We start from the raw sequence: 25648 nt of genomic DNA, 5'->3' as shown, positions 1-25648 counted from the left end.
TTTTCAGCTTTTTCGAAGCAGCATGTTTTGACAAAAAGATCTTCCAAACTCTTCTGTCAAAAATCCCTRCAAAACCAACACCAGGACAACACTATTAAAAACCTGTCCTGACCAATCTGCTGGAAAATGTGTGCTTTGGGCAGTCACGGATGGAAAAACGTGTTGCTCTCCTAATGCAGCGGTAAGCCTGGTGCTTTGAGCTGCCGGAGAGGAGCTGTGCCCTGCTGGGTGTGTGGAGAGGTCGAGCAGCGGGGGTTGGACTAGATGACCTCCAGAGGTCCCTTGCAACCTGAATGATTCTGTGATTCTGTGAATCTGAGTGCCAGGTCCAGGTCCAGAAAGGACAGGGCTGTGAGGGGTGCTTGATCTTCCAACCAGAAACCTGCCCAGTCTGGGAGCAACTCCGCGGAGCTGCTGTTCCCTTGCTCTCAGTCTGCCTCATGTCAATATCTCCTGAGATAAAAGGATAACACTGGACACAGGATAAGTGTACAGTGGAGTATGAATCAGGAGGAAAAGGTTAGTAAAACTCATCATGAGATGCTGAAGGAAACATGGATTGAAAAGACGGGCTTAAACTCAAAGCAATTAGGGACACAGTAGCAGTTTCCAAGCAGCAGAGTGAAAGATTTTTATTAACTTCAGTAATTATGGGACTGAAGACTTCTGGAGCAAACCAAAGGACTGGAAGGAGGGAGAACTGTCTGCCTCGCTGAGAGAAAGAGTTGGTTCATTGTTTGTGTGTGGTGATTAACAGAATCATAATGGATGAGAAGATGAGACAGATAAAAGTATTAATCATCAGGTTAGTATATTTACTTGCTACTACTAGTGTGATCTATATAATCTATTCCTGCACTGAACAGTCTGAGAAAAAACAAAGCGTCGTCCATCCTAGTGGTCCTGGGAGCTTGCAGGAACACTTCAAAGAGTAGTAGAGGTGAGCCATAAACTCTCGCAGCAAGAAGTTGATTTGTGCAACAAATTTCTGCATAAACGCTACTGTCTGATGACCAAGGGAGGCAAGGCTTGCAGCTGGAATTGTTACCTTTTTTTTAAACAAACTGACACACTGACAGGGCCAAGGGAAAAAAACAAAAACAAAACAAAAGCCCAAGCCTTTTGAGAACCCCACCCCTCCTTCATATTGGAAGCCAAAGGAGGAAATTTGAGGGGCTTTGCAAGAAAACCATCTTTCGTAAACTGAAAGGAGAACAAAAAGACATGGCTCAGCACAGACTCTATGCTTCTACAGAAAAAAGATTAAAAAAAAACTTGTTTAGAATGCAAAAACCTTTGAAAAAAAAAAATTTACAGGACCTTCTAATGCATCTTTAAAAATCAATGCACAAACAGAAAAATGGAGTTTGTCCGGAACGAAACAGCCTAGGCACACAAAGCCTTTTTATTGCACCTTACAAGACTGCAAATCAATAACAACTAACAGGCATAGCAATTAAAATGGATAAAATCCAGAGAGAGTGCTTTAAACTTCCCTACAGAGGAATCAACCCAAAACCTTACATAGGAGAAAGAAGTAGAAACATCCTTAACAAAGATGTTCACTGGAATCAGCTGTCAAAGATTATGAGCCCACTGACAACAGAGAAAATGAACAAGAAGAGAGCAGACAACTTGGGGTTATAGAGCAGGGGAGGACAGAGATTTTGCCAACAGCTCCCTTTCGAGGGAAAGCTACAGAGCAGCCCATAATACAGCTGCTAACTGGCTGTTCAGCCCAGCCACACATTTTCCTATTTCCTTTCTGTTTGTGTTAGGGGTTACAGGCTGGGATACTGAGTATCTGTTTGACCCATCTGTCCGACTGTCCACTAGTGAGGATGGTGGCTGCACGCAGTCCTGACATACCATGGGCATTACATGATAAATCTAACACGGGGCAGCTGGGACACAAGTGACATAAAACTGTCATCATATCTGGTTGCATTTGCACTCCCAACCCGTGAGTGTTGTACRGTACATCAAGTACAGGCAGTAAGTGGTTATCAATTCCCTTTTTACAAATACTTGACCTTACAGATACTGGGCTGCAGTCACAACTGTGCTCCATTTTGATGCTTTCCTGTTTTTTATTTTTTTTCTCTCTTGGGCAAAAAGCAGGCTAGCCTGTTTTCCTGCAGTTTGTATCCTGTGTGCAATGGGTAAATGGTGTCCCTAGTGCAGGAGTGAGAGAAGGGGCAGGAGGATTGTGAGAACAGCTGCCGTGGAGCCCCCTGCAGACCTGCTTTGGGCACCAGCCTCAAAATGCTCGTTGAAGATTCCCGGTACCTACAGAGTGTTCAGACATAAAGCCTTCTCCTTGACCTTGGGACTTGTCCGTCCCTTGCACAGACCACATCTGACTACAGAGTTTTGCTGCAGATTTACTTTGCCTCAGAATGTGAAAAATTCACCCTCCACCTCCAACCTGCAATGGGATTGGCAAAATCTCCCGGGCAGACAGAATGATGCTGGCAAATGGGGATCTGCTGGCTGGGCTCGTGTTTCATGGGCTGCTGACCCTAGTGCTGTGCTGGGGCCCAGGCAGCATACCCAGAGCACCCAGTGTCTGGGGCATGGCACGGCCTCGTGGTTCAGACTGCAGAGTCCACCTGCACGCAGCATGTATTATCGTGAAAAAAGCCTTTGTAAATTGTGGTTGCTGAATCCGGGTAAGGATTGCTATTGCTGAAAAAATCAGAACCATCTCCACTATTCACTGAGTGCAATACGAAACATGAATAAAGGTCAGCTGCAGAGATCTTTTCCATAACCAGCAGTGGGGCATTCTGCCACCCTGTGAGCAGTGCTTGTAGGTGATTCACTCCAGCTATTAAACTAAAATAGCCATATGGGAGAGCATTCTTACCTACTTGGAGAAAGCAAAGTAAGGGGAAACACTTGGTGCATATGAACTAAGAAATATCTAGTGCCTGAACAGTGGAGCAGGAGTCAAAAACCTGGACTGCATCACCTGCTTGATATTTGTGCTATGTGTGACAGTGCCCCCATCACTTCATCTTACCTCCGTTTAACTATCATCTGAAATAACGACGGGCAGGGTTATGGTGGCCTTACTTGTGTTGGGCATATTCTTTTGCAACACTTCATTTCATTTATATTGACTAGAACAGATGGGCTGCGGAGCAAGCGTGTGCAGGGAGCAGAGCTTGCCTTAATATTTGTGATATGGATAAAACATTTGGCAACATGTAAAGAAAATACATGGTAATGTACTGTGCTACTGTGGAGAAAAAATAGTGGAAATAATAGTGAGGAAATGCAGTAAAGGTGTTCTGGAAGTTATTCTTCCAGTCACCAGTTTATTAGCAGTGTCTTCGTGTTAGAGATGGTCAATGTATTTCATTGCCTGAATTCATTCAATATTTGCATAAACTGCTTTTCACAAGTGAACAGAGTGACTGACCTGCTCCTGATGCTGACAATTGGCTTGTGCAAGCTGCAACCTGTGCTCCTCCTGCAAGTGCTCCATCTCGGCGCCGTACTGCGCCTGCAGCCGCTGCTCCAGCACCCGCACCTCCTCTTGCTGCTGCCAGCGCAGCTTCCTCACCTCCTCCTCAAATCGCCTCTCCAGCTCCTCCTTCTCATTTTGTAGTTTTTCACATCTTGCTGTGTTGAGGGCTGTGGAGACAAGACCAGGTTGTCAGACTCTGAACTCCTTAGGAGCAAACGGTGGCATTGGCTCCATTTGTGCAGCCAGAGCACACAGGGTTCCTAGGAATTGGGACACTGGGGCTTCTATGAATTGCAGCCATCAACGGCTCGCTCTTGCTCTCACACACACGTACACACACATTTATTTGAAGAGAGGTACAGGCAGAGTCCTGTAAAAACCCATGTAAAACTGGGATCTGATTTAATATAATAACAAAAAGGAGGAAACTCCATAGACTTGAAGGCTGACTGGCGTCCTCTTCTCACCAGCACAGTCTTAGATTCCCAAGTCAAGTCTTCAGAGCTTTTACTTTGTCTTGRGTATTAGAAACAGTCATGTGATGCAAAGCCTTTCATCTGGGATACAAGATTTTCCTTATCTCCTTCTCTCAAGCCAGGGCCTCAGCAATGCATCCACTTCCAGTTACATGCCAGGAAAGCAGAAGATATATGGGGTCTTGAGGTGCATCCTGACACATGTTGYTGTTATGTAAGGGGTGTGATCAGCCACTTGACTGGGAAAAGGACATACACCTCATGCATCCCATTTTCCATCTGTTAGAAGCTTCTCACCCCACAGACCAGGCTCTCACACCAGCTTCATAGAGGAGAATATCTTGAATCCACCAATGCATACTTGCTTAAAATATTTTTATATTCAAACCACTATAYTGTGTGCTTCAGAGACTCAGAGAACTCAGATGAAAGGCTGATCCTGAGGGCAGTCAGAAGCTGTGAAATTTTTATTCTTGTGAACTAATCCAGTGACTATGTCTCCAACTTCACAAGTGTGTTCAGAACTTGTTATAGGAGGTACAATTCCAACAGTTTTATTGTATCAAGGATGTTCAATTTGTTACCCTGTTTGGTTCCTACCCTATATCACTCCCTGGGTCCCAGTACAGCAGTGTTACAGACAGCTCCTCAGCCCTCTACTTTGCTGAAGAACTGCTGCAATCAGTTCAGATATTGAAGACTTGATACAAGTTGGGAAAGGTCAGCCATACTGCACTTAGGGATTGAATTTGCTTATTTTCAAAGATCTAACAGGTAAGAAATCATTAAAATCGTCATGACAATTACATTCAGAATGACACATTGGAAAAAGAAGAGATGTGTTTTTAATGGCGCTGTTACACCTTCCTTCTGATTTAGACCCATAGATGGCTTAGAAAAATTACCAGCTTTCGAATTTACTGTCTATATCGATCATTCATCCTTCCTTTGCCTTTCAAATCGCACGTGCCACTCACAGACCCTTGTGATGATTTAAATCAGAGAACTGGAAGCAGCTGCCTCTCTGGGTAAGTAACTCCTGAAAGTTTCAAAAACACATTCATCCTATGCCTGCCATGTTATGTTTGCTTATTGCACGTGGAAAAAATGTGCTTTCCTGACTCCTTTTGCTGTGTCATCAGACTGAGCTCATTTTTTCAGGATAGTATCAATTTGTCACAGAAGTTACCTACCACTGTGATCTCAGTTCATGTTAGGTGAATCCACACCAGGTAGTTCAGGCACTCAAACTAACCCTCCCTTCCCCCACATAGCTATTTCTCACTTGGTTTCAAGCTCTGTGCTTCCACACCTATTGGATAGCAATATCCAGATTTGCTCAGTATATCTAGAGAGATATCACTAATGCAGACCTGTTTGAACATGGATGTTTTCTGGAGCACTAAAATGGACGCAGTGCCCCTTTCATGCCTATTTCTGCTCCTTATGGAAAAAGAGAAAGTGAGGCTGGACTAGTGAGCCTACAGCCACGGCAACAGCACATGGAAAGCTTTCCCACCTGCCTTGTACCTGAACAGGACCATCTGGAATTTAYATGGTCATTAGCAGAAATTTCTTGTCTCTTGGAGATTTGGATTCTAGCTCTAAACTCCCTCCTGTTTTTGCTGTTGAGTGACTATAGAGCGCCATGTCCTGTACCAGTTTTCCTTGGTGTGTAAAGCCATTACAGAGCTGGAGGACCGGGCGTAAAGCTTGCAGTTCATGTTTCAGTAGAACTGAAACTTACTCAGGCTTTAAATGGGAACTGTAATGAAACCTGTCCATCTACAACCTCTCCAGTGAGATTACCCAACACACAGGGCTGGGCAATGAAATGACATGTTCTAACTAAAAGTAAGTCAATCTGAAACACAAACATCCATAACCTGAAACACAAAAGTATTCAAATCTTTCAAATCAACCCCAGTGCACGTGCAGAAAGGAAGGAAGAGGAAAGCAGGGGAACTGTGTTCCCCACATACCCAAAAGCACTAATGGAGGTGAATAATAAGGCCACTGTCCAGGGCATTTGCCCTGTGCTGAACACAAAACACTTCTAACCAGGAGGAGTGCTCTCCACCACTGTCTCCCAGACCCAGGGAAATGAGGCCAAGGACTGAGGTGGGGAGGAAAGACTGAATCTCTTCTTAGAAAGGAGGTGGTACTTTGGGTCTGAGTCTATCGGGACAGGAGCAGCAGGAGGAGACACCTATGCAGCCACATACAAGGTCTGTGGCTCCATCACCTCCCTTAGGAGCAGGTAACAGCTCTGGAGAGCCTGGCTTGTTGGAGCCAGTTTTTAACCAGCTGYGGCTTCAGCAGGTGGCTCTGCTGAACCAGACTGAATCGCTTCCAGCAGAGCCCTGACTGCAGAGATCCGAACAGGAAAACTGTTAACTTTGCTGGAAAACACTGAATTTTGCTATTAAACATTGGGATGTGGATACTGTAACACTGAGTTTCTCTCATGCCAAAAAAAGTCACTAAAAAAGTTGCATAAATGCTATATTGACATGCAGTAAATGGCATAAGACCAGAATTTAGTTATTCTTGCAACAGCTGCTGCACAAAAAGCACAGATAAAATGTGCTAGACCCTCAGCTGGAAAAAATTAATGGAGCTGTTGATTTATACTAAGTGAGAATCTGACCTATTAGGTAGTGACATTACATAGCTACAGATGGAGCCTAAGTAAACCAGGTAAGTAGACAGATTAGCTCCAGGTTAGGTAAAATAAAACATATAGCATTTTACATTCATATAGAAGGGTTTCATGGTGGCCTGCAGAAATGTGTGTGAAGTGAAGGAGTAGTAGAATGGGGAACACTGTTCTTTTTCTTATGAGTTTTTAAAGTTACAACTACAGTAGCTATCAGCGAATAAAAAAAACTTTCAAATTCATCCCTCTTTTAGCACATTTTCAAGCTTATATACTGTATCTTGCTATTGCATCCTCACTTTTTCTGGCAAAGAATGGGCTTGCTGTTCATTGCTCAGAGCTATCTGAAACTCACATATGTTGAATCAGACACTTATTTAGCAAAGTCACTTTCCTCACTAAGAACATGAGCCATATCCCAACTGGGAGGTGAAGTCACCTAGCTGTAGTGACGTGCCTGCTGATTCAGCCAGGAGCACGGACCCAGCAGCCCTGGTGGATATAAGGGCTCTGAATGGCTCAGTGTTTCCCCGAATACTAAGACTACAGCAGACTCCTGTGTCCATACTGGGTAGCATTCTTGGTCATCCAAACACAGCTCCCAACTCCTGCACTGGAGATGGACACGTTTCTTTTTAATGCACAGGGCCTGAGAACATACAGAGCTCACAGCGCAGGCACACGACAAGGTAGGAGTGATATGGCACTCGCTGAGAGCCCAAGAAGAATGCAAAATGCCAGTAAAAACTTAGCAGCAACTAGAGGTTTCCACAGCCACCTACAGGGAAACAAAGCACAACTGCTATCAACTGCTATTGAACAGAGTTAAGGCAGGCTTTTTTTCTTTTTTTCCTTTTCTGTAGATATCTCAGTTGCTGCTTATACACTAGAAATGATTCTGACATAAGATGGCATTTTCCGCAATGACAGCCTGCGCTAGGTTAAATAAGAGTGGCTGACACTGCATCCCTACTCCCCTAGCACTGAGCTGCTCCGATATCCCTGTCTGAGAGACCTCTGAATGACTGTGCATCAGACACGATCAAACCCATTTCAAGCCAGGTTGAGAAGGTGAGGAAAAGTGAAATGTCACTAATGGATTGACCCTCCTGCGCGAAACCAGCCGCAGCCCAGCCTTGTGGGCCCTGGTACTTTATCCTCAGCGTGGTTATTCTCGTGGGAGCTGGGGACGGGTGCCACTGTGGGCTGTTACATGGATCACCCACTTCTGACATGAGAAATGGACTCCTCGTTTGAAAGTGATCATGAACCGTGTAGCCTCCTCTTATTTCTGAATGCCAGCCACAGATTCACAGACAAATCATAGAGCACTTATTCAAGTTAAGTCTCCCCTGACTGGGACAAGTTTTTCATTAAACAAAGGACTCTGTTTCACCTGAAAGGCATATCCAAAAGGAGCTGGCACACAGGCCAAACACTTGTTGATTCAAATAGTCTAAATACTAAACTCAACATCTGATTGTTTTCCATTTATCTAGGTATTTTTGCATTTCCGTACCTCCTCTCTACCCAATTCACATGTCATTGACAAAGGAACGGATGATTCTGACTTTTAATTTCCATTAATATAACGGAAAACAGAAGGTGATCAAAACCTGCCAGGATTGGGTCCCTCTTTATTGCAGTAGTCTTAGTGTTGCAGCASCAAAGTGTGTATATTCACAGTTAATAAAGATGGGCATTTTGAGTGTAATATGATTGCTTGTAATTTTTTTTCTAGCCTTGGTATTTCTAGCAAAATATATGAGCAAATCTTATTTTACAAAATAACAATTCCCTCAGCATTTATAGAGCTGTGCATGCACACATTCCTCCTCAGGGCTGGGAAGGGAGAAGCACTCTCCTATTTCACTTCATGCTGGTTTCGGTCGAGGTGTGTTACTTCACAGCTGTGCTAGGGGTACACATGCAGTGTGTTCCTGCCACTCAGCTGAGGAGCAGTAATTCATTTGCCTTTGCTCACAGACCCCTTCCTGAAACAGGTAGGTTTCACCTCACCTAGTTTTAGGTGAGATGGGTGGATAACCCTGGATTCAGTTGCCTATGGACCAGTGGCTAGTGCAATTTGAGATGTACTAGGGTATTCTTTGAGGCTGCCACTGCAGATGGATATGGGCTTCTCATTGGTGCCCTGGTGTATTTTTAAGCCTCATATAGTTGTTTTGGAAAAAGATATTCCCTGTGCCACTATGTGCTGGCAACTAAATCAAACCCTCTGGGTGAGATTCAAGAACAGATTCAGACGTCTACATAAACCAGCCTTGCAGTGGTGACTCCATGCCCAGYGTAGGCAGTGGAGAGGTGGCCAACGTGGGACAGAGACTCCCGCTGACTGAACGCAGCTGAACACACTAGCGTGAACTGAATAGTGCTCTAGACTTCACTGGCTGTGAGTCAGTTGTCTAAATAAAGGTGGTCCAGGTTATCTGAGATGACCCTGCCTGGCTCCAGAGGGCACAGGTCTCCATCGGTTGTATTACACCTGCCAGCCACTTGTGGATGTCTTGGGTTCCCTGGGGTGTCCCCAGCGGCACCAGGCACCTATGTTTAGGCAGCTGAATTCTGACCTACATCTCTGTTGCCTGAGATGGGAGCTTTGACACCCAGCTCACATGTGGACATTTAAAGTCTTAATCAGGACATTCCTAWCCTCTAAATCAGCAATTTGTTTCCACCCATAGTCCATGGGGAGAACAGCGTCTGAGAATGATCAGACCACCACTCCTGGACATCTACTCGTCCCACCTGTGTCACCCTCAGCTCGTGTTACTCTCTCTTCATTGACTAGATGGGGAACCTAGAGGTCCAGCGTAGACCAGATATCCAGCTCTAAGCTACCTGAAGTCATGTGAGATGGATCTTCACACACAAGCTCCATCACTGGCAGTGGTTTATTTACCAAACAGATTTCCTTAAAAATACATTCCAACTTCTGACCAGTGGATTATACCTAACTGCTTTATTGCTTTGTATCCAGGAATCCTGCAACCAGTTTCTGTCAAAGCAAATGAAAGGTACGTGCTTTCAACACCAGGCATATTCAGCCCCTAAATCATAATTCTGAATTAGAGCTATTGTCTAAACAACTGAATGTTGGACCAAATACCTGTATCAGCCCCAGCTAGTCCAGCCTTGTTTTACTGATTCATTCAGGCATTTGTATCAGTGAAAGTCTAACACAGTGAACTTACACATGAGAAATCAGGAATTTCTGACCAATGTCCATGCTGTTTAACTGGACTGGTTAATTTTAAATTAATGAGAAACTAATTTTCGAAGTGACTGAGACAAGTCAGAACTACAGCTTGAATGTCATCAAAATAAATAAGGAACTGTTAAGCTCTGTATATTTTCCCTAAATTTTTATCTATAATTGCTGTTATCAAGTACAAGACTTCTTCATTCTATATTTGCATAAAACTTGGCAGAATATGTACATTATTGTACAATATACATCCATCTGATAATAACACTAAAATAACCCTCCCATTGTGCAGGTGGGTTACACATCTCCACTAGCACCCACAACCACAGCTTTGCATCATTGGACAGCAAAGATCCACACTGATGAGAGCCTCTCTCATGAACTTGGCCTTTGCCATTGCACCTTGCTCAGAAATTTAAAACACTGGCTGTTTCACAAAACTTAATTTTATATTTTCTGTCAAAGGAAATCAGATTGTCCARCATTTTCTGACATACACTAAAAACCACACATATTCATCTTCCCTATCTAYTGATATATCACAGAACCATAGAACAGTTGAGGTTGGAAGGGATCTCTGGAGATCATCTAGTCCATCCCTCTTGCTCAAGCAGGGTCACCTAGAGCACATTGGCCAGGACAGTGTCCAGAYGGCTGTTGAATATCTCCAAAGATGGAGACTACACAACCTCTCTGGGCAGAAATATTTCTGATATATATGAGAAAGTATCCTGCTGATGAATTTTTTATCATCCTACCAGATTGCACTACCTGCCTCTGTTCATCTTTTTGTGCATAACTAGAGAATATCCTGCCAATACTTCTTTTAACTACATCCCCCCCGCCAAAAAAAAAAAATCCAAGAACTTTTCTGCAAGTATTTTTAATAAAGAAAAAAATGTAAAAGTATGAGTTCCATGCTATTGCCTCAGGCCTCCCCTGGACTGTCTCTGTGCAGGTTTTCTCTTTGCTTAAAATACATATAAGCTTTATAAAAACAAATAGTGAGCAACAATAAYACCTATGCATAGTTCCACTGAATGAAATGTGCCGGAAGGGAAAGCAGGTCTCTGAGCAGCACCCCCAGCTGCTTGGGAAGGACCCCTCTAGGGCCGTGGCTCTCACCCTTGCAGCTGCTGCTTGTGGCTTCCTATGGCCATCAGAGACAGGGAACCACAGAAGGGCTGCACGAGCCCACACTGCTCCCCCAGGCACCAGGCCCTCTCCTCAGTGACAGGAGCCAGCTGGTAAAACCTGAGGGGTCAGAGCTCAGCCATTTGCCATGGATTTGGCGCTGAGAGGTCAGGACCAGTCTTGTAACCTGCTTTGTATGTGACATTTTGGGGCTGCTACTGCAAAAGCCCTAATTGTAACCCTACCAGGAGTCCTTCTACCCATGTGTCTGGAGTTTCTGCTTCTGCATGCAAGGTAGACTGCAATGTGCAAGGGCAGGGTGTGCATGGAGAACTTGATTTCATATTACTGAATATGCTGCTCTGTGACCCAAAACAGGCGGTAAATTATACCAGTGGCAAAGTTGTCCAGTAAAAGCTCCAGTGCTCTGTACTCATTTCAGCTGTACAAAACTGGTGCAAATGGAGGCAGAGCTCATGGTCTCTGGCACTGCACCACTCTTTCCTTCACATGTCACTGCTGCTTGCAAATGTASCAGAGTGGATCAGCCCCCTGCTCCGTGCTGCACACCCGCTGGAGAAAACGAGCAAATACAGCCTGCTAGAAATAGGTAGGCCTTGCAAATAAGAAAGGGGTATTCAAGGGAGAGAAGAGAGCTTCAGATGTGCCCTGCCTAAGGAATGCACCAGCCACAGCAGCCCTGCCGCGAGCATGGTGCAAATGCAGAGCGTGGATGAAGACAGACACCTGAGAGTAACTGGAAATGCTGTTTTGCTATTGTTACAGCGTCCTTTGGAAATGGGGCCAACTCCACAAAAAGGGTCTGTCACAGAGAGTGCTAAAACATGACCTTGCTATTCAATGTGCTTGGTGCCCTAGGTCTCACTGCTGCCCATTAGCCCTGGCATGCACAAGCCTTGCAACCTTTCAGTCTCCTAACCACCACTGCCAGCCCCTGCAGGTCCCTGTGCCCCCCATGCTCTCCTGTGGCAGTGTTCATGCTCTGCACAGGCATGGAGGCTGACCCGAGCTGGCCCAGCACAACGTGTGTGAACCCGCGCCTGGGGTCCCCCATGCAGGCAAAGCCAGGAGGTGCATCCAGTCCACCARCCACGGTCCTTCCTCCCTCCTGCTCGCCATCCATTTGCCCTGGGATAAATAAAGCCTTCAGAGATACTAATAACCCTGCTTTGATCTTGGGGTCCATCAGTTTGTAGCTGAGCTGCAAAACATGTGAGCACCCACGTAAGTGCTGCGGTCCTGGCTCCCAGCACACTGCAACAGCCATAGAGTGCYCACTGCTGATTCAACTGTTTTCTCCTTAGTAGTGGTGGCACGTGTGGATGGTCTTTGAGAACAGAAGCTACAGATGTACGCAGAAATGTTCGTCTAGTAGATGATGCATGATTAGCTCCAGTGTGCATGGGGACGAACTTGCCTCCAAAACAGCAAAGAGGGAAAATTATCGTTCCCTGCAAGGCCACAAACCCCCTTGCCACCAGGCTTCTGGAGATAGTTTATTACATCTGTGCAGGTGCCCCAGGATCACCTCACAGGGAATAGTGGCTTCTGCATAAGGTGAGACCAGCACTTTCATTGTCGCTTTGCTTGTGCTACTTACCCACTTCATCCCTGATGTTTGCAAGCTCCACTGACAGYTCCTTTTCTTTCACAAGGGCACTTTCATTCTGTTTAAAGAAAGAGAGAAATATGTATAGTACCCAGGTTTATCCCAGAAAAGCACTTTCACATGTWCATTTGGTAAAGAGGATTAGATTGATTGCTCAGATCTTTTTTATTTTGGGGGGAGGCAGGAGGGAAAGGGAATTATAATGAACTCATTCAGTTTTTAAATCAAGCTTAGGAGCCAGCACTCATTGGCAACAAATACCTCATATCTGTATGGCTGCATATACACAAACCCATGTGCACAGGACAGCACAGAATACACTGTTACTCCTATGTGTCTAAAAAGACATTTGTATTTCTGTACCATTTTGTGTTCAGTCTGTGCACCGTTTATGGGAGGACTGCACATACAAGATAGTACTATTAATTCTGTTAAAATAGTTTCACTTATTTGTTTGTCTGCATTTAACCACCYCTAAACACAGTAATGTGCTCATACATTCAAGTAGGACAGTGCAGTTTACTGTACTTACACCATTCTCTACATGGTACACATACAGACACCATTGACGGCCTGATGCTCCTGCCTGTATTTCCACATTTATTCTGGTGTTTTAATTTGTCTCTAAAGGACAAGAGCTCCCTTCTTTCAACTCTCTCAAAAGAAACATAAAACACTTCAGGAATTAAAACAGATGAACTGAACAAAGGAAAAATAAAGCATATTTATGTTAACAGTACTAAGGTGTCATTACTAAAATGCAAKGACTTTGACAGCAGATATTTCATAAGCACTGTGCAAATTGAAAAATAAAAGACTCTGGAAAATATATAGGATTTTGGTTTAGTACAATAAATTCCAGCATAAATGCTACAAGCATAAAACCATTTTAAATTGGAATGTATCCTGAATCACATTAGGAAGAAGACAAAGGAAGGTATCTTGCTGGGTAGATCACCAATGATTAGGAAAACTAGATCAGGCTACTATAAATATGCTTCCAGTTAGAAAAGATCCAGAATCTTTAAATAGTACTACAGAAAAATCATTTTTAAGAGAAAAGGCAGTGTAGTAGCAAATGGAATTAAAAGGAATCCTAGAAAGTGAATCTTTCAGTAATAAGCAAGCAAGGCTAATAAAAATCTAGGGCACAGAAAGGAATAGTTCTGCAGCASGATAGTTGGTAGATGGGATAGCAAATTAGTTCTCTCTTAACAAAATGAATGTCAAAAAAAAGATTTCAGAGACTAATGGATTTGTTTATTTTTCCTTTATTTAATTTTTTTCTCCAAGGAATGAAAAATAGAGCAAAGCAAATACAGATATTAGAAAAAATATCCTTTTCTTGAAGGACAGAAATGATATAATAAAATGAACAGAAGACCTCCCATTGTATTCCTGATTCCGTTGCTGACCYGCAGAACGCATTTCCTTCCCACTGGCTTTCTGCTGGTGCACACTCTGCCCCGACACTTGCTGCTTCTCCCGGGGACACAACACTGTTGCCTTGAGGTTGTACCATCTTGGACGTAAAGAAAAAGGGTAGTATATGCATCTGTGTGTGTGTGTGYGCTCTTAGTTTATTTTTAAAGTCTGTGCCTGTATGAACTACACACATGTAATATCGTAATTTTTCTTAGCAATGCGCCAGCTGGGCAAGGGGTGACCCTGTGGTCACTTGGACAAGGGCCCCCCGAATTATGCCATTCTATGCCCTATAGCAGCCTTGAACTGTGCAGTACTACTAAAAATATATATATGTATTGCTTTAAAGGGTGTGTAAAAGGAAAGACAGTATTTACTTGTTTCAACTAGGGTACAGGGCCAGACAAGTTGAGGCCATGCAGTAATGACACTTTCCTAAAGATTTCTAAGATTTCTCTAAGACAATGAATAGATACTTCTCGGGTGACTGAAATGCACATTTATTTCAATGGCATTGATTTCTCCTCTCACTCCAGTTGCCTCTGGCCTACAGATGCCTACCTTTGAATGGTAAATGCATAGTCTTTACTATGCCCCCTAACCATCACAGTAACTTTTTAGTTTTATTAAAAAGAAGTTAATAACCACTTTGATWAGGTATTACAGAACTGCTTTATTTTTAGTAATACAAGGAAATTAAAAAATCTGGAATCTGAAGTAATAATCTACTCACTGTCCTTTTGGGATGATTTCCACCAATTTCAAGGAACATGCTTTCTGGCAAATTTTGCTGTAAACTGAGTGACTAGCTGAGCTGAGTCAAGACCCTGTGGGGCCAGAGGAGAACCAGGCCATGCCATCAGCTTTCTTACTGCGTCAGGAGAAGAAGCCAGGCATGCAAAGCTGGGCTTCTCCAAACAGCTCAAGCCCTGTCGACGAGCGCACAGCTGAGGGGTCCCCAGGCCTGACCAAACTGTATTAAGCACAGTACAACATGAAGTTCTGTTTTTTTGTTGCGTTTTGTTTTCTAGTAAAAAAAACATGAAAAAATAAAATAATTCATGTAAAATAGGTTGATATGTTACAAAACAGAGTCCTTCACAGGGATTCCCAAAACAGCAGTCTTACTGGAGCCAAGGTTTCCCCTTTTGGAGCATATCACTGCATCTGCCCATGCAGTCTGATTAACTTTGTGGAGCTGTTTTAGGAAGCGCTCGAGACAGATTGCCAGGATTGGTGCCCTTGAAGGCATCTGCACAGTGTTATACTGGATATGGTGCTCACAGATGGGAAGCACCCACTCATTTCACCAGCTCCCACTGTTTGAAGCAAAACCTATTTAAAGCAAGGGAGCTCAGTATAAATCATCGCCAACACCCGCAGACATGCAGAACTCAATGGGATTGTTGTCATTCTACTTGCATGAAGCAAATGAAAAGCAAGTTAAAAAATGGCATCCTAACAAAAAAAAAACCTCGTTAAAATTTTGAACGCCAACTAATTACATACTGCCTCATAAGAATTATTACCAACTGCTTTTTGATATTTATGTTATCTCAGATAACGCATGCCCCATCTTGTGGACAGACTCCAGGGCTACCTCGAGCAGCTGGAGCTGGCACAGCTCGYGTGCCTTTGCAGTCGCATGTCTTCCCTGCCAATATTTCTTCTACTGTATTTTAGTTCAGTCAGAGCTCCCTAAGTGCTCTTCTGGGCCTYGTGTTCAGGTTTCCTGGGAGGTCAGATCTGTGAAGATTGCACTCSATGCCAAGTTTTGAAGTAGTCCCTCTTCTGTAGGGGGTTGTTTTGCAGACCAAGACCACAGAAATCCAGCGTCTTAAGTCTTCCCAGCACTGGAGCCAGAGCTCTTGATCTGAGAACCTTTCCCTGATGGCTGTAGAGATTTGTCCTTGGTTTCCTCTTACGAGAGAGCGGCAAGGTGTAGTTTCAACTAATCATCATATCAGCCCCATGGTCTCCTGGATGTGCAGTGAACTGTCAAATCCCTGACACATCCTATTACCATAACCTGCTTTGTCAGTGTAACATTACAGGTTTGGACTGCACATATTCCTGGGACCAGTGTAAACTCGACACTAATATGATATGAAAGAGCCTCTCTTTGTTACCATCAGTGTGATCCTACACATAACGAGCATTTCAATACCAGTACAGTCAGGGAATTGGGAATGCCAACGCTTAGTAAACCAAACATTACAGTAGAGCAAAACTGGATCTGAAGAGAAAATGTAAAGCTATCAAGTCTAATGCTGAGACTCATATAGGCCCAATGTCAAAACATCAAAACAACTAGAAAATTCACAAGCACACAAGGAAAGCTCTGCCAAAACAAATGTGTAAAAAACAAAATTAACATGATATCCTACTCAATTAATCAATCTTCATTAATATTTATAACAATAAAGTATTTGAAACAGAAGACAGGGGAGGCAGAAAGAGCCTCCCAACAGTTTTGTGTCTAATAGGCTCAACATCTTGAAGGAGCTTTGTAGCCTCCCTTTGGTAGGCCACCAGTTGGAATCGAGCCACTGAGACTGACTGAGGGCCAAATTCAGCTTAGGTTTAAAAAGGCTCAGCTGCCATAGCAGTGACACAGCTGTTTCCAGAGGGTGAAGGGGTCATAGACACTATAAGAAGATTGTACAAATTTTTCAGTGTAGCAGTTAAATGCAAGAGAGAAAAATTGTTTTGATTGGATTTGGAATTAGTTTTTTCTTGCCAAAATGTGAAACCAAGACAGTGTATTTTGTATAAAGCAGAATGTTGCATTTCTTTTTCAGGTATTTTTAATGAATGATGGATTTAAATATTGCTTGGAAGACCTATGAGAAAGGCCTTCCATTGGCTGCAACCCAAGAAATGACTCTGATTATGTATTTTTTATAAAATAAAATGGTACTCATGATARAGACGAAGGAAACCTTCTTCCTTATACCCGTACTATACATCACAGTGGTTAAGGCTTGTATCTGAAATATGGTTTCCCATCTCCTCAACCAGAAAAAAAAATAGAATACATAGAATGATATGTTTGCTGTGTGCTTAAACTACTGCTCTGTTGATTAAAAGAGGCAGTAATAACTCTTTCTCTTATCATTGGTTTTATAAAATACAGACCTCCCAATATTTCTCCCATAAAAGACTCAGTGATGGACTGCATTTCAGCAAGTAAAATAGCCACTGAAAAATGGCATTTATGTATTCCCTATTCAAATCAAAACTCCCTGAGGACAGGCTGGGATATGATTTACATTGGTGCAACATCCAAATAGCTCCAGAAAAACTGGCAGGTAGTCAGGCGGGTAGGCAGAAAGGTAGGAAGGAAGGATTCATCCAGTTAAGTAACAGTGGATATAATTCAGTCAGGTGTTTCAGAGAAAAAATGCAGGATTAAATATAACTAAGTGTGAGGACCTGGAAAAATACCTTGGTAAAAGATGACATGCAATACAGGCCTGAGGATGGACAAGATGCTGATGTTGTCTAAATGGATTAAAAAGGGAAGCAGCAAGGAGGGCTTGGGGGAAGAGAAAAGGCTCTGTTTTAGTTGCATTGAGCTTCAGCTGACAGCTAGACTTCCTCAGGGAGACATCATCAGGGAGACAGGTCAAGATTTTACTTTGGACCAGGAATAGTTGTGGGGTGGGGAGGCAGAGCTGAGGTTTGCCTTAGAGTACCTCTCCTCAGAGAACTGCAGACCACCTAAGAGATATTAATTCATTAGAAATACTAATTAATTAAACCTCCGAGTATCTTTCAACAATAGGCAAATAATAGTAGGTCGACTTCACAAATGGGTCAGATTAGGCTGAGAGGGTCAGAAAATTGCCTCGATCTGTATAGGAAGTCAACTGGAGGTAGGATTTAAATTCGGGAGCCTGATGTTGCCTTCCCAGGCTGACACATCTCTCCTCCCTGCCAATCAACATACCTGCAGTACGTTATGTTCTGAGTTCCAGGCATATGTACAGTATCTCCATGAATGTTGCCCAGTTCTCTACAATACCTCCTAAAAATATGCACTGTGCACAGAAACTCTGCAGCACTTATGAAAACCATTCTTTCAAAATAGCTTTTCTATACCCAGGGCTTCCAAGATGTTTTAAAAAAGAAATTGACCTGCAAATGGTGCTTAGTCACTGTTGTGCTTTATTCAGAGTTCCCTGGGGCAAGGCCTTATATTAGCTCTGGAAGGAAAAGCATACACATTGGGAGTTCTCTTGCACCAATGAATATTTCAGATGATACTTGTAGAAGCAATAGCTGAATCCCATTGCAGCTGATGTTCAAAACGATCTACAGTGTTCCTTCCAAAAAGGGGTGTTTCAACACTGCTGTTTCAATCATGGTGGATAGCCGGTAATCCTCCCCTGTAACTCTTTAGGTTAAAGTTTACAAGCAGAACCGATCACCTAGGTATCCTCCAGGGACTGTATTTTAAAAAGTTTTACATTAAGCTGTACATTTGCCTTAACCTGGTTAGCTGCATATCTCAAGCTATATTTGAACATATTATTAGGTAAGTGGGAGACMCTGTCAGCTTTTCATTAGACCTAGTATATGAATATTTTAAAAAGCCAAACTCTAATGAAATATACTGCATGAGCATGTGTTTCTGCCAAGATATTTTCTGTTAAGAAAATTAAATGCATATGTTCCTTCTCTCCCTCTTCTGTATGTACTTAAACCCCAGGCAAATGTCCAAAAGAATAGCATGAAAAGCTATGTGTTAAAATTGTCATACAAGTTCTCTCCCACATGCTCATCTCCAGCTACCTGTAGCTGCAGTCCTTACCTCTGCACTGACATTTGTTACATGACCAATTTTGGTGTCTGGGAATTTGTTTGTTTTAAATTCAACCTGACACAAGAAAATAGGTGGTTTCACCTTGTTTCACTTCTGGACCAGATTTGTAACACATCAGAAAGGAGGAACGATAGAGAGGTAAAACCTTAGGACAGTTARAGCCTGAAAAACCTCTCTTCAAACTTTAAATCTCCATGCAGGGATGCTTTATAACTTGTACTCCACAGGTCTATTAAAAATGTATGAAATGCATAACAAGAAATCAAGCCGGCTGTTACTACAGAACATGTCAGCGGTCCCTTATTGTTTCACAAAAATCCAACTCTTACATTTAGACTGCAGAATAAAATTATGTAAGGCACTGCAGTGTGTGTGAAAGGAATGGTTAGATTTGCTCCTGGTGAATGAGAATCCAGCACACTATAAATAATATGAACATCACTCCCCTCTCCACCACCCCAGCCTGCACCCACATTACCTACATTAGCTAGAGGAAGGAGCCCAGATTTAATCACTGTAACGGCTCTCTCTCTGCCCTTTCGCCGAAGGATAAAAAGAGGCAAAGTACCGTCTTGTCCAGGCACTGAAGGCAGTAATAAAGCTTGCAGCAGCACTGGCCCATCCTGGCAGGCTTGCTGAAAAGGCAACCAGCTTCATTCAGGATGGCAGGGTGGGAGTCCTAGGCAGCGGGAATGTCACCCGGGGAAGGTGTGCGTAYGCTGCAAGCTGTCACGGTTCGTTTGCGATACCCTCCGCTACCTTATTTCTCTCAGTAACTTGAGGAATCCAGGAGCAGGAGGTGGAGGAGGAGGAGGAGGAGCAAGGGAGCAGCATGTCAGGCTCCTGCTGGAGAAGGGAGGGTCATTCACTGCTGGGAGCGTCAGACTCAGGCAGATCAATAGATGCAGAATAACAGAGCAGTTACTGATTTCGCCGCCCTCGGAAGACAGCCGGGCTTCCCTTTCTGCAAACTAACGCTCACCAGCTCTCTCCAGCCTCCTTCGAAGTGGAATCTGGTTTCTCTGCTGGGCAAATGTTTGCCCAGAACAGAGCACACCCAGCAACATGATTGCACGAACGTATGCAAGCAAAGGACAAAAGGGAAAGATTTTGAAACTTAACAGCAAAAGCCCAAAACATGCTGGAGCACTACAGCAAGTCTCAGTTCTCCCTGAGAGGCGGGTCGTGATTATCCTGATCTTCATGCTATAYTAAGAGTTATTTATCACTATAACCCTAGCACTCTGCAGCCAGTTAGCTGTTGTCTTCAATCCAAACATCTCCGAGTGCATCGCAAGCGCCCGCTCTTTCTCGTGGCGTTCCCGCAGGCGCATTCACCGCCGTGCGTGAAGGGCTCCACYGAGGCATGGGGCTGCGATACCCCTGATGCCCCGCTGACAGCTGACTCAGCAGGGACAGCCCTGCTGCAGACTGGCAACTGCAGCTGCACCTGCACTGGCGGGGACAGCAGGAGGCTGCAGACGGCCCTCTCCATCGCGCCGGGGAGACCTGGTGCCCCTTCCCAGGCCTGTCCGCAACGCGACTTGAGACCTTGAAGAAGTACACCTGTGCGTGCCTCACCGTCTGCACCTCCAAACTCAGGCCTTCAGCTGGTGGCCAGATACCTTAAGTGTTAATACAGACATAAGCTACCTCCRTATGGTGACTAGCAATAAGCAGTTTTGTGGGGCCTTTATGATTTTCAGGTTATCTCGTTCCCGCCTGCAACCCCACTTGCTGTCTTATTTCGATCTGCAGACCATGATGGATCTTTTTTTCTCTCTCTCTCTCTCTCTCTCTCCACCCTTTCCCCTGCTCTCTCTTTTGCCTGTTCTTGATAGATATGGTTGTTATCTGAAATATGTAGTTGTGTCTGGGCCAGATCCAAAAAGAGACTCAGTTGTCTCAGGCATGCAGGACTCTGACCCCGAGCGTTTCATGCACGTGCGGAAAGGCAGGCGGCTCTGGCCGTTATCCTTCTCCAGCAGCAGCCCGGCGGGGTCTCCTCAGGGCAGCACCTTTGGCCAGCAAACGGGGATGCTGAGGCCAGCCTCCTCCCACTCCACGGGGACCGTACGCTGGGGTGGCAGAGCTCACCTCTCCCACCGCCTGCACCCTGGGCAGCAGTTGCCCCAGCTCGGAACAAGGACTTTTCTTTAAATCTTTTATTTCAATCCTGACCAGAGAAAGACCACTACCCTCCGAACTTCTGTGACTGCTTGTGATTGCAAAAACACAGTACTCTACTACATTCGTAGAGAGTTTTGCATCCTCAAGGAATTGTCTCCACAGAAATGACTTAAACATGCAACCATCTATTGGTGATTAGTTGGTATAAACACAATAGAAAGTCTGATGTTGGGCAGCCCCTTTCAAACAATCCAAATAAAAATAACGTACATTAAAAATAATGCTAGAAATAGGCAAGAAAGTTCAGTAACTTATACCCAAGGTGATATTTGTGCTGCAAATGCCAAAACTGTTTAAACTGTAAAGCCTTATTTTCCTGAAAGACTGATCTCAATCAAATTTACAAGAAAACTACATTGCCTTTAATGCTGAACAGCTCTGTCTCCATGTAGGAAAGGTAGCATGTTACCACGGCTCAGATCTGTGCATCTCTGGATAGGCATTTTTTGTTTAATTATATTTTCTAGCGTGACTAGTGATGCATGAAGTGATTTGGAAAAAAGTAAGAACAAACTAGACTCTCCAGCCAAATCTGTATTAAATCACATCTAAATGCTCATGTAACTTCCTGGTCTGTGCTAACGTTCTATTCTCTCCTTTTCCCAGGCTCAGCCAGGACTTTAAATGATGTTTCAGAATATCAGACGAGCAAATTTAAAAAAGAAATAAAAAATCTCACTTAATGTGCCTGTGTTTCAACATGCCTGTCCAAGAGCTAACTTTTTCTTATAGCACTTGAAAACTAATTTGGCTAGCTACTGAACAGCTATACAGTAGAGATAAAAAGAGATTTCCCTATCTGGTGAAATCATTTCATCCTCGCTGTAGGAACTTCTTTTTTGCCACATGAACTAAAGTCTGTGATTTGGATCTTTTCCAGTCTAAATCCTGACTGGAAATATTTTAACTGCTATAACAAAATAATAGCAATAATAATCACCCCACTTTTAGACAAATTGCCACAAATATTTATCTGAGTTGACCATTATAGTGTTCAGAGCAGCATATCTGACTGTCAGGCAAGGAAAAGAAAAAACTGTCATTGCTCCTTTTGTTATGCTTTTAAAGAGAAGCAGTCACCTTCTTCAGTCACTCCAATAATAATGGTAGATTTGCTGTCTGTGTGTGATGATAAATCTAAGCTAGAGATTAGCTAGCAAGGTCTATGCACCACTACAGACCCACTTAAACACTAAATTGGAAGATAAAATATTTAAGTGGAACTTAAATTAAGCAAAAGCCATGTGTTGGCCTTCTGGCAAGGGTGAATTGAGCCACTAGATGCTGATTCTACTTGGAAAGTAGCACTGATAAGGGATAAGGACACTAGGTGAGAGCTGGTAGGCACTTTGATCAGCTTAGATCCTTTTAGAGAAAGTGAACCTAAACTCATTCAGTTTAAATTAAGCCTCATCTTGCAGGTACGGCCGGGTGTGTAGCACTAGGGTGAGAAAAGACTTAAGTGAGAAAGCAAAAGGAAAATGAAAACTATTTTAAAAAACAGTTCTTCAGCCAAACACACAAAAAAGAAGATGAAGAAAGGAGAATTCAGGAGGGCTTTCAGTGGTGGCAAGAAGCTCCAGATCAGAGATAGGTTAGTATTGCCTCCAAAGTAAAACAAAGCCTTATCCCAGCACTCAGCATGGAGGACTTTGACCATACAGTTGAAGGCATCACGGCCCGTGGCATTGAGAATACAGATATGGAAATGAGCATAACTGAGATGGGAGCAAAAAGCTGAACAAAGTGGGGACATTGTGGGGATGGACAACCCTTGTACCCAAATTCTGAAGGAAATAGCACTTTAAATGGCAGGTTCAAACCAAGGTTTTAAATGACCAATTCTTTTTAATTTAAGGAAAGTAGCAGAAGTGCTAGAATCAACTACAGGCCTGTTAGTCTGATCTCAGTGGCATGTGGGACTTGGATCAAATACTGGAAGGAAAMAATGCAATAAAAAAGAAAGGAAAGTGTCAAGTGCAACAAGGCACCAGAGGCAGATCCACACCAGGGCAGACTGGTGCTTTTCTATGCCAAAAGAATAGATATTTTTAGATGAGGGCAATATGGTAACTCTCACCTATTAGGAATTGAGTGACTTCAGACATGGTGCCAACCACAAAATTGTTAGTTAGGCTGGAAAAGAAGGGGAGTAGCTGAAGGACTGTTAATCAGGGAAGGAGCTGGCTAAGGGGATGCTGACAAGAAGTTTCAGTAAATAGAGCTACTGGGCCGAGTGGAGATAATTAATGGAGCTGTTCAAAGACCAGTCTTAGGGGGCAATTACACTTCTTAATGACCTTGGCAAAAAATTTGGGGTGTGCTAATGAGACACTGAGATGCACTGTCAGTCAAGAGGGGAGTCGAAACATCATGCTTGTCAAGTTGGATGATATTTAGGGCTACAGTACTGGGCATGAGAAGAAGCATAAAATACTGAGAAGTTCAAGGTCACAATATTCGGGACAAATAACAAGAATTTCAAGTAGAAGATGGGGGCTCATCAGCTGGAAATAACAGAGAAACAGAAGGACTGTGCTTATTACTCAATCATAGGATGACTATGAACTATGTCTATAGTACAGCTCTGAAAACGCTAAATACAACTTTAAGCTGTAGTAAAGAGAGAAAAGGGAAAAAAGGGAAATTTAAATGTTTTATGGAAAGCCCCAGGGAATTCTCACCTGGGACTGTGCACAGCTCTAGTCACCCACGATTCAGGGATATCAGTCCTGACCTATATAGCCTATACCACTGGAGGGGTGCCATATAAGTACATGCCTGTTTCAGCCTAAAAAAACAACAGTAAGATGAAAAATGATAATATTCCATAAAGATATCAGGGAGGTAAACACCAGGTGAGGGAAAAGTACTTTGAGTTAAAAAAAATTATTTATATAAGAATAAAAGGGGGCAAACTTGGAAATACAGAAGTCTTCCAGTCATGAGAGGTTCTGAAACAGTCTTCCCTTATGAACAGAAGAAAAGATTTAAAAATCTTTAGCTGAAATTTGATCAGTTTGGGGAAGGGATTATAGGACTTGGATGTTTGTAACAGGCAGGGACTGGTTTTGCTGACACAGGATGAACTTTTCTAGGCTTACATTCCTTCCCCTGCAACACCAGTTTTCTGTGCATTGTCATTAATACATTGCTACACATCCATTCATCTTGTTGATGGCCCACACCCAAAATGTGAGCGTGCCTCTGCTGACWCAGCTTTGCAGGGGGCTCTATCCCAGCAGATCTGATTCAGGTTGCCCTTCAAGGCAAAAAGGCGAGGCCTGTAGGTAAAACAAGACCGATAGAGAGAGGGAAAACCTGGGCTGTCAGTTAAAAAGCACTGTACATGTGAACTTTACCTCTGTTTTCTTACTTGAAACAGAAAATATATATACGTCCCACAAACAGGGAAACTACTGTTATGTGTAGAATTAGCAATAGGGATAAGAAAAAGGCCGTTAAAATTAGATTTCAAAAAATCAAAATATTAGTACTCAGCAAACAACAGTTTATGTTTTACAAGGTACTGAGCACTCCAACACTTATTGACTTCAGCGGAAACAGTATGTAGTTAGCACCTAACAGGGTAAAGCTCCTGGGTAATGAAAGCCCAAGGAGAACATCTATATTTTCTTAACTGTCCCAGGGGAGTTGCCTAGTCTATAAACAACCTATTCTAATGGTAAAGAGGCATCGTGGGCATTAATTCTTTCCTACACTGACAGAATCAATGCTTCCCTCCATGATGGGCATAATACAATTCCTATTTACTGTTCAAGCAGTTGCAATATGTTTTACTTTATGTCTACTCAAACTAAATTGGGAGACATGGGGTTTAATTAGCCATTTTGTATAATTTACTAAGTGTCCAAAATGGAGGAGCTTATTTTTTAAATTCCATAATGGTATTTTTGTATCAGTCCATAGAATCRTTTGTGTAAAGGATATACAGTAAATCATTTCACTGGTGTTTTAAATGTGTCTGATTCCAAATGTCCTAAAATACCATCCAAATGAAACATTTAAATGTGAAGAAGCTTAGATTTTTAGCCTAAGATTATCTAACCAATAAGTCCTATAATAATATCAGTAAAAAGCCCATTATTGTGTTATTTTATACACATTGGAAAATAAACATAGTGGAATGCTCATGAGATAGATAGTTTATTATTTTGAATTTTTCATCTCATTTAGAAGTAGACCCCAATTCCTTGCAAGATTGTGTTTAACTCACTTTCTCCTTGTTTCATTCACAAACTACTCTATAAAAGTCCTTCCATAAACAACATCAGAATATTTCATTACAATCAGAAAGTCTGATAGCTTCTACTTTTATTTCAGTATGTATACGCTGTATTTTAAATAACGGTATTACATAGAACATATAAATAGTATATGCACAATATAATTTTTCCTATTCTTTTTTAACGTGATCTGCAGTATGCACATTCCAAAGAAAAAAATAGCATCTTTTACCAAATAAATTGATTTCACTGGTGAAAGATCAGGTTAAACTCTGCCAGTTTGATAGAACATGCCCCACTCCACAAAATATTTTAAAGTATACCTTCACTGAGATGAAGGACAGGTGTGAAACACCCA

The 25648-nt window shown here is 42.9% G+C and overlaps 1 protein-coding gene across 1 annotated transcript in view; it reads right to left on the bottom strand.

Annotated features, from left to right (window-relative positions):
• The window catches only part of MTUS2 (microtubule associated scaffold protein 2), a 208283-nt gene that overhangs the window by 19824 nt on the left and 162811 nt on the right, over positions 1-25648 (bottom strand). The window contains exons 7-8 of the mRNA XM_026074597.1: positions 12592-12658; positions 3428-3642 (exon numbers count right to left, since the gene is read on the bottom strand). Coding sequence (XP_025930382.1) covers positions 3428-3642; positions 12592-12658 — 282 coding nt within the window. The remainder of the gene's footprint in view (positions 1-3427; positions 3643-12591; positions 12659-25648) is intronic.

Source organism: Apteryx rowi, unplaced genomic scaffold (genome assembly GCF_003343035.1).
Source record: "Apteryx rowi isolate R43461 unplaced genomic scaffold, aptRow1 scaffold_391, whole genome shotgun sequence".
NCBI classification, from domain to species: domain Eukaryota; kingdom Metazoa; phylum Chordata; class Aves; order Apterygiformes; family Apterygidae; genus Apteryx; species Apteryx rowi.
The sequence above is the reverse complement of the archived record's forward strand: the minus strand, read 5'-3'. Positions and strand labels throughout refer to the sequence as shown.